This window comes from Aegilops tauschii, chromosome 4 (assembly GCF_002575655.3).
Source record: "Aegilops tauschii subsp. strangulata cultivar AL8/78 chromosome 4, Aet v6.0, whole genome shotgun sequence".
NCBI lineage: Eukaryota > Viridiplantae > Streptophyta > Magnoliopsida > Poales > Poaceae > Aegilops > Aegilops tauschii.
Window position 1 is genome coordinate 331,158,489 of NC_053038.3, and position 9,958 is coordinate 331,168,446.

The 9,958-nt window shown below is 53.5% G+C and overlaps 1 protein-coding gene across 2 annotated transcripts; it reads left to right on the forward strand.

Moving 5' to 3' along the window:
- The first annotated feature begins 2,227 nt into the window (after window positions 1-2,227).
- Window positions 2,228-5,222, forward strand: LOC109776394 (uncharacterized). Of its 2 annotated transcripts, none has more exons than XM_020335034.4 (2): window positions 2,228-2,763; window positions 3,279-5,222. In XM_020335034.4, exons 1-2 carry the CDS (start codon window positions 2,698-2,700, stop codon window positions 4,989-4,991), a joined length of 1,779 nt encoding a protein of 592 aa, XP_020190623.1. In that variant the 5' UTR covers window positions 2,228-2,697; the 3' UTR covers window positions 4,992-5,222. The 2 variants fall into 2 exon arrangements, with proteins under 2 accessions (XP_020190623.1, XP_073352784.1); XM_073496683.1 differs by having other exon boundaries at window positions 2,230-2,763; window positions 2,868-5,222.
- The last annotated feature ends 4,736 nt before the right edge of the window (window positions 5,223-9,958 follow it).

Genomic DNA, 9,958 nt, shown 5'->3' on the forward strand with positions numbered 1-9,958 from the left:
AGCGTACGCAGCGACTCGTATCCGCATACCACGTGGATCCACACGTACGTACGTACGCAGGACGGATTAGCCAGTGGGTTGATCCATCCTCGTTTACGAAAGTACTCCAAGTAAAAAAAAAAGGATTAGTGTAGCCGGGGGAGAAGAAGGCGATGACTCGGAACGGAACGGGAAGGCGAACATGAAGATGGGCTGGGCCGGATAAAGTTGGTGCATGCACTCCCGTCCCGTGGCTGTAAAGCGGGCATGGCAGGCGACGCTGACATTTCCTCGTCACGTGACCCATTCAATGCCGATTGGTAAAGGCCGGTACAGAGAGTAGGGGGCTAAAAGAAAAGAAAAGTGAGTATTTATTTATCGATTTATGAAAGGCGCGTGCATGCATCGCATACGATCCAGCCAGCCAGACGGAGAGCCAACAGCAACGAACAGGGGTGGCGTGTTGCTTCTGCAGCACTCCACACATTCCGACTCATAAATTGCCGGGTCTGTCTGTGGCTACGGCTACGACCACGGCGTGGTGTAGTATGCATGATGGGCAGCAGTAAAAGAAAACTACTGTAGCTCCTGCTGGCGCGGTGACACCAGCACAGTAGCGCATGCATGGATATGGGCCGATGGGAGCGAAAAGGTGGCGAGACTTTGGCGCCTTGCAAGTAAAACGAGGTCCGATGGAGCGAGCAAAGATCCAAGACGGCCAACATTCAGAGCCATGCATTGCGCCGTCTCGATGTGGATAAGATCCAACCCAGCCAGCCGGCGACCAGAGTTGCGGCTCATTTCATTTGCATGTCACGGAAACTCACCTCATCCGTCAATGGTGGATCCATATTCATCCTTGTGTCATGGTCATGGAGTAAGTACAGCATGCACCTAGCTAGTACGTATAATAAGGCACAGGAGTGGCGTTTAATCGAAGCGTACGCTCAAGGGGAGACTAAGCTCGAGACAGAGGTTCAAATGCTGGTGGTTGTGTCATCGATCGGCTGGATCTGCTGCTGGTACTTAGAGCTTTTTGCTTTAGTGCACGTCTTATCGCTTCTTCCAAGGACGTACATGCAGTATTAAGGCCACTAAATTGCGATCGCTCGATACCAGTCCCCTGTTCTCACTGTGCCGTATCTGCATCCCTATTGCAATGCACGGATGAGCGGCAGAGACCCCGTTCGATCTGATATGTCCAAAGCCATTTGGTCAGTCCGGCAATCACGATCAGATTAAGATCGCAGTCGCATCTTGTGTTGAAAGAGTCGCCAAATCGGGCACGCCACACCAGAGGGAGAGGTAGGTGTACGCGGCTTCATTGTTGGTTCACGGCGAAAAGAGGAGGCCTCTCGCTGGCCGGGTGGGCCCGACAGCTCAGCGGTGACATGGACCGCTACGCATGAGGCGTCGTGAAGGCGTATAAATACGCGCGCCTAGGCCGTATTTAAGTCCACCTTTTCTCCGTGTCCCGGTGTGTAGTCTACACGCTCCTGCCCTGCCCTGCCCGTGAAGGGACCACCGGTTTTACTCCTCCAAAGCCTAATCTTTTGGCCTCAAATAATACGTACTCTACTGTATTTTTTTGGGTACGTAACTGTACTGGGATACGTGGACTGTTCACTGCACGTCAAAAGTTTCCAGATTCCGTGTATTGGCAGGAAGCACACAAGTAATAATAACTCGGATGCGATGCGATTGGATACCCGTATACAGTCTACATTTATGAGTATTTCTGCAAGATATCTTCGTATAGTAACTGCCTGCGTTGCATTGCTACTAGAAAATTGTGCGTGGTTGGAGTCAGATTTCTGGCTTGGTCCATGCATTTTGGTCTAGGGACCTATAAACCCAGATGGAGGTAGTATTTGTCTATGAGGAATTATTCGTATATAATCTACACGTTTTGTGGCAAAATATAACGATTAGGATTAGGAGGAAATGCTGCACTACAGCACGAATATTCTGGGTTAACTGTATCTACTCAGCATGTCCAGAGGAGCAGAGCCGTGTAAATTTATTGAACAGAAAGCGTACGCGGCTTTAAAATGAATGATACTGTAGTTTAAAATAAGCGAGAGAATAAACGAATCATCCAAAGGAAAAAAGAAAAGAGAAGATAATAAAGAGAGAGAAAAGAAGAAGAAAATGGTTGGGTACAGAGCAAGGAGAGTGAGGAGTAGTGGGGCAGCAACACTATTCTCTCTCCACGCTTTTAAAAGCTCACAACACCACACCACACCCTACGCGAGACTTTTTTTATTTTATTTTATTTACAGGGCCTGTGATTTGAGTGAGGAAGGGGAGATGGGTTGGATAGGCATCTTGGCCAGCTAGGATGGGTGTTGAGGGATCCAAGCTTTCTCCTCTCCTCTCTCAAAGGGAAAGCACGAGAGTGCAGTGCAGTCAAAGCTGGCATTTCTTCTCCCTCCCTCCCTCATTTGCCATCATATTCCCCTTCCCCTTGCCCATCCCCATTTTCTCCCCAACCAATTCAAACCGAGATAACATTATAAAATACTCCACTCCATAGTCACAAGGTGTTAGATTTGGGAGAGGGGTCCGTATATATAGCCTCCTCTCTCCTCTCGCCTTCTCGCCTAGCCATTCCATTCCCCCCCTGCCTCTCTTCTCTTCCGGTCCAGCGTCCCCTGTCCTTGGGGGATCGATCCGAGCTTCGGTTGGGTGGGTTCGCCGATTCATGCGTGTGAGGCAATGGCGGTCTCCTCGCCTTCTTCTGCACCGGAGAAGAAGAGGAAGTGGCTCCTCAGCAACAGGAAGGTCAGTACGAGCTCGGTGCTTTGCCTTGCCTGCTCACAGCTGGGCGATCTGAGATATATCTCCACTCCACATTATTTACTTTGGTTTGGTTGGGTGTTCTTCAGCCGGTCAGTTCTTGCCACGCCAATGGATCGTCTGTGCAACAACTGTTTGCTTTTTCTTCTGTACCGCACAATGCCAAGAACATTTAGTCCTTTGACTCCACAAGCAGGGTCGTTTGGTCGTGCCGTCCAAATTCCAAATCACAGGACAGCTTCTTTGAGCTGAGAACCATTTGCTTCTTTCGAGCATGGCGTGCCTTTTCTTCATGCTTTTTTTCCTCCAAGATCGGGCTGCTTGATCTCAGCGCACCGTCTGCTATGCTCTGCTCCGCTCTCGCTTTTCTTTCTTGTTTTGTCCCCCCAAAAATCCATCCATTTTTGCTGTCTCGAATTGGTCCATCTATTTCTCTGTTTGTGCAAGAATCCAACCTCGTCTGGCAAAAATCTCATGCTTGTTTCGCTATGTATGCGCAGGTGATCGACAGGTACCTTCGGGAGGCGCGGGCGATTCTCGCGGCGGCGCCGGAATCCGGCGGCGGGGACGCTGTGGCGGCGCTCGGTCTCATCGACGCCGCGCTGGAGCTGTCGCCGCGGATGGAGGCCGCGCTGGAGCTGCGGGCGCGGGCGCTCCTCGCGCTGCGGCGTTACCGCGAGGTCGCGGAGATGCTCCGTGACTACATCCCCAGCTGCGGCAAATCCTGCTCCGGCGAGGACGCCTCCTCCTCCTCCTCCTTGTCCTCCTCCAGCTCCGGTGACCTTGGCACGATCTCCCGTGCCAAGCTCCTCTCCCCCGAGCGCCACCGCTCCGACGCGGCCGAGACTGACAGGGGGACCGCTCGCTCCTTCCGTTGCTTCGATGTCTCCGAGCTTAAGCGCCGCGTCCTGGCCGGCCTCTCTAAGAACCCCAACACGGACACGCAGTGGAGGTACCTGGTCCTGGGCGAAGCTTGCTTTCACCTGGGCCTCATCGAAGATGCCATGGTTCTTCTCCAGACCGGCCGCCGCCTCGCCTCGGCGGCTTTCCGCCGCGAGAGCGTTTGTTGGTCGGAGGACAGCTTCTCATCATCGACTGTCGCCGCAGCTGTTGCCTCGGTGCCGTCGGGCAACGCTTCCAAGTCCGGGTCGGCGTTCATCATACCGGCCGTGGAGTCGGAGGCCATGTCCCAGCTCCTGGCTCACGTGAAGCTCCTGCTCCGCCGCCGCACGGCCGCCATGGCGGCCCTCGACGCGGGCCTCCCAGCGGAGGCCGTCCGCCATTTCTCCAAGATACTCGAGGCACGCCGTGGCGTGCTCCCGCACACCTTCGCCGCCGCGTGCCTCGTCGGCCGCGCCGCGTCATTCCAGGCTGGCGGCCGCCCGGCAGACGCCATAGCGGATTGCAACCGTGCGCTGGCTCTCGACCCCGCGTACATCCCGGCGCTCCGCGCCCGTGCCGATCTCCTTCAGTCCGTGGGGGCACTCTCCGATTCCCTTCGTGACCTTGACCACCTCAAACTTCTGTACGACGCGGCGCTCCGTGACGGCAAGCTGCCTGGGCCTAGGTGGCGACCGCAGGGTGGCGTGCGCTACCGCGAGATCGCCGGCGCGCACCGCAAGCTGATCGCCCGGATTCAGGGACTGCGCAGCCGCGCCGCCGTCGGCGAGGGGTGCAACATCGATTACTACGCTCTGCTGGGCGTGCGGCGCGGGTGCACGCGCTCTGAGCTGGAGCGCGCGCACCTGCTGCTCTCGCTGAAGCTCAAGCCGGACCGCGCCGTGGTGTTCGGTGAGCGGCTGGAGCTGGTGGACGAGCACCGCGACCTGGAGGCGGTGCGCGACCAGGCCCGCATGTCCGCTCTGCTCCTGTACAGGATGCTGCAGAAGGGGTACTCGTTCATCATGTCGGCCGTGATCGACGAGGAGGCCGCCGCTAGGCAGAGGGCGAAAGAGGCCGCGGCGTTGCCCAAGCAGCAACAACACGCGGCGCCGATACCGGAGAATCCTCCCGCCGTTAACAGCTCCACCGCGAGGACGACGGCGAAACCGAAGGCGAAGGCTGGCGCGACCGTTGCAACGGTGTCGTCCCAGGCGACGGCGCCGGTGTACCAAGGGGTGTTCTGCCGCGACCTGGCGGTGGTGGGCACGCTGCTGTCCCGCAGCGGGTTCGACCGCTCCCTCCCGGTGAAATGCGAGGCGATGAGCTGCTGATGGCGATGGGTTCCAGCCGTGCAGGCAGGTGCGATCTGATGCGGTTGGGATGGGGAACAGACAGAGGAAGCTGGCGGGAAAAAGCAGAGGCGTTTGAATTTATTGGATAGAACTCGCTATTGTACAGTTTTGTGTTCTTTGGAGGAAAAGAAAAAAAGGGTGCGACGCATCTTGTCTTGTACTATCTCTTGTGTGGAGGTGAATGAAATTTTTTGGTTCCATCTTGTTGAATGCGAGTTGTTTTACAGTGCAGTAAAAGTTCTCTTTCCTGTACTACGTTTGGTCCCCTTCGTATTTTGTGCTAAATTTTAATCATAGATTTAACCAATAATATGTTAATGCATGTTATTGAAAATTATATCATTGCATTTGTATTTGAACATAGTTTCTGAAAATATTGTTTTTTATGTATAACCAACTTTATTAGTTAAAATTATGATCAAAATATGATACTGAATATCGGAGGACTAATAAATCAAGACCGAGGTAGTAGTAGAGTACTCTGCTTGGAGGGTATGATGCACATTTTGAACTCTATGTACTTTTTGACCTCATGATTCCGGTTTCTACCATTTGCACTCCACCCATATACCTGGTGTATGTATGTATAGGACGAGTAGGTATCTTTGCGTCGCATGGTGCCAAGGAGAGGAAGGAGGCGTTGAGTGGGGGTGTTTGCTCTTAAAGCTGGCCGTAAATGGCGTGCAGTGAGTGATTGCCTGGGACTCTCTCTGCTGCTGGTGTGCCACCAATGGGCAATGCAATCCACTGACCCTCTCTGCAGCGTGCAGCCTGTGGTGGCCGGTCCAGCTCCTGCCATTGGTTTTGCGCAGGCTCCCGTGCTGGCTGGATGGGATCTAGCGGCTAGATCATCGTCTCGTCTCTTTTGCCCGCTTTTACGAGTAAACTGTACCTTGGGAGTACTGTACTTTGGAGCCGGTACAGAGAGAGAGAGAGGGGGCCTTTTTCCCCACCCGTGTAGTCGCTGAAAGTGAAGGACGATGATGCATCGGTACGTGCATCCGCGTCGTCACCACCAAAATATCCAGCCATCGCTTTGGCCGTATTTCTTTCATTTGGGTGTGGCAATGAGGCTGTGTTCGTTTGAATTTTTGGATGCGCCGACCGTACGCTCAACAAGTAGCCACATCTTGTTCACCGGAGGCCATTTATACTAAAACAAGCATAGCAAATAGTTCAAATCAAACATAGCAAATAGTTTCACATCTGAAATAGTCGTACAATGCAATTGAAATAAAAACAATATTAAACAGTCTTACAACCAAATCAAAATTTGTTTGCATGAAAAGAAATTAAACCGATATATCTACCGGTTGCCAATGTGAGTCCATCTGTGTTCAACCAAGTCATCCTAAAGCTGCACATGAGTATGTCAATCACGCATTATTTCACGATGAAATTGGACAAACTGTTGAAAGGTTGCAGGAGGTGGGCGCTCAGGCTCAACATTTTCACCACGAAAATCAAACCATTGGTCGTAGATGCTGTCACCACACTCATTTTCCACAATTATGTTATGCATGATCACACTAGCAGTCATCACCTTCCAAATCTTCTGAGTGCTCCATGTCAATGGAGAGTTTTGAACGATACCCCATCGAGATTGAAGCAAACCAAAAGCACGCTCTATATCCTTTCTAGCTTTCTCCTGCATTTGGGCAAATCTCTGTCACTTCTCTCCTTGCGGATTGGGTATGGTCTTCATAAGAGTTGACCAGTGGGGATAGATACCATCAGGTAGGTAATATCCCTTGTTGTAATGGGGGCCATTGATCTTAAAGTTGACCTCTAGGGCCTTCTGCAAGCTTTGCAAACACTGGAGAACACTCAAGCACGTTGATATCATTGTGAGAACCAGCCATGCTCAAGAAAGAATGTCATATTCACAGATCTTGTGAAGCCACCGCTTCAAGTATGATAGTGGCTCCTTTCACATGCCCCTTATAGTGCCCCTACGAAGCAAATGAATAGTTCTTCCATTTCAAGTGCATACAATCTATAATATCAAGCATGCCCAGGAAGCCCCTATCGGCATTGACCGCCAACAACATCTCTGTATCAGCGGCAATTTGCCCTCTCTGGTATTCAGGGCCGAACACTGCCATCATGGTCTTGTAGAAACTATACATTGAGAGGTGATATGTGGACTCACTCATATGCACATGCTCACCCACAAGATCACCAGGAATTCAATATGCAAGCATGCGAATAGCTGCAGTGCATTTCTGGCAAGAAGAGAAGCCAAGCTTGCCAAGGGCATCCTCTTTGCACTCAAAGTATGCTTCATATCCTATCACTCCCTCTCGAGTATGATTGACACATGTCTCCTCACGCGCAATCGGTGATGAAATTGATGTGTTTTGAAGAGTCCAGTATTCTCAAAGTAATCGGAATAGAGAAGGGTGTGGCCTCTCTCCCTATTGCGGTTTAAGGCCAGAGCATGGCCAGGGACTGATCCCCTATACCGAGACCGCTTCCTACAAATGTGCCCATGGACGACCAATGCAGCCACTTCAATCTCTTCATCATCCCATGAACAAATGAAGTTGTGAAAGAAATACTCATCCCCTCTATCCATGCTACCTTGTGAGCAAAGCGTCGAACACCTTGCGGTCATGGTGGAGACGCGGCCTGAAAGAGCACACCGAGCTCCCCTCGTAGGCAGCAAATCAAGGTTGGTGTTGGTGGGTGGGCGCCTTGCGGCAATGCAGCGCATGCTGGAAGTTGTTGGGGTCAACGGGTGACACTAGCAGCTGTAGCTTCTCTCCCATTGGCGATAAGGAACCATGAACGCCGGCAAAAAGCTCTTCCGAAACACAGGCGTGGGCCGGCTATGGCATGGCGTGGTCGTGGTTCGGACGACCCTTATGGAAGGTGACGCGAACAGGAACGGGGGGTGGTAGCAGCAATGGCGAGGGGGGCAGAGGGAGGGCAGGGGAAGAGGAAATTGGTTGTGTCCCCGGCGGACGAGCCAGGGGGGACAAGGGCGCGCGTCCTGCCCGTCCACGTGTGTCCACTTGAACGCAAACGCGGTAGAAAGTTGGGCCAGAAATGGGTGAAAAGCCGACCGAAAACAGACATTGGTCTGTTTGTTCCCACGCGTTGGGCCGCGTTTTCTGTCTGTTTACCCCAAAACGGACACGACCAGACCATTTGGGGTCGCGCGTTGGAGTTGCCCTTAGTACCATTAGAGCATCTACATCCGTGGTCACCTAATTTGACTCCCTATACGCTCGCGGACGTGCCCGGGCGCGTTCGTTAAGGTGACCAGACGGACCTCATTTTTTCTGTTCCACAGCCGCATCCCTCATATGTCCTACCCCAGATCCATACAAAACCATGCAAAAATGTTTCTGCGTACTTCAACATAGAACATAGCAATCCCGCATAGATAACATAGTCCGATACAAAAGATGTCTCCCGAGTTCATCACTAACAATACCAAAAATTAACTAAAACTGGGAGTGGGAGGGGATTTCACAACTTCCTCCATGCCGGACGCTTCCCCTTGGGGTCTCGATTGCTGGACTCGGCGTAGGCGCCAACGGCTCTAGGCGCGTTGTCGTCGCCGCCGCCATCCAAAGCAGAGGAAGAGGAGGACGAGATGATGTGCCCGCCATGCGACGGGCTTCGTGATCCTGCTCCTCCCGGGGCCGTGCGGCTCTCTCCGTTGGTGTCACCCGCTGCCCCGCCAACCGCTCCGACTCCTCCAGCGGCATGCGGAGCGCCTTCGCATCTTTGCAGCGACGACAACGGGCTTCCCATCTATGCAGACGTGTATGAGCGGCAGATAGCGATGCAGAGGTCCTCGTTGTCATCGCTGGCCGGGGGGGGGGGTGGTTGTGGCGCAGATCTGCTCGATCTTCCCTTGGATCCGCGGCTGTTAGCCGCCGCCGCCGCCCACTTCTTTGCAAGGCGATACGCGCGGCCTACGGACTCCGACTGCGGTTCCACCGGCAACAGCACCCAGCGTTGTCCCGAAGGGGCAGGTGCGGACGAGCGCGGGGCGCCATGGAGCTGATGATGCCCACCCGGCTAGTCGCCGACGCCCCGAAAGAGGAGTTGTCGCCCCGGTCCGGCAGCAACGGCGGAGGGCAATGCGGAGCACTAGCTCCTCCTTTGATAGATCGGATTCACTGTCGGACATGGCGGGCGGGAGAAAACGAAGTGGATTTGAGGGAGAAGTGAAGAGGTCGAGTGTGCACGGACTGAGATTTATTAGTGTTTGCTTGTCGGTCGTCATATATTTGTGGGGGCTGGTGTGGGGTTGTAGGGGGCCAGGCTGATGTGGATGACGCGCCCAAGTCTCATATCCGCCTTACATTTAGGGTGAATATGATGGATGCCAGTCATCCCGGATGTTTAAGGTCTGTTTGAGAGCTCGGTTGAAATTTGATGATCAGTCAGTGACCGGCGGTCCGCCTGGACTTTTGAGGTGGCTTTGGGCGGCCGGCTGTAGATACTGTTAGGTCGCTGTCACCACGGTTTACGTTATGGCGGTCTCATCTGCTGGTAAAGAGCCATAATATGATCTCCCCATGTCTTCTCGGACTAGTGGGAACCACGACGACGGCGGGCTCGGTTAATTTAAGCGATAGGGCGGGCGTCATCTCTTGTCACGGTCCCCCCCCATCGGATTCGCTGTCGCAGGAAGCAATGCTTGACATGTTGAGGCTTGATGAGGTGAGGTGAGGTGACGCAGGGAGGGAGTGGCGGCACGGGGTTCGTGAACCTGCCATTGTTTACCACCACTGACCATCATCAATCAACTTGGCGCTAAACAAGGTTGTAGCGATGAGAGTCGAGAGCGACGCGACTGACGGCTGTGAACATCCATAACTGTACACGCATCCCATCACTTTGGGCTCCGCTCTACTCCACGCATTTGCATGTGGCCTCCACGTGATCTCATCCACGGGCGAGGCAGGAGGAGGTGCCTTCCGATT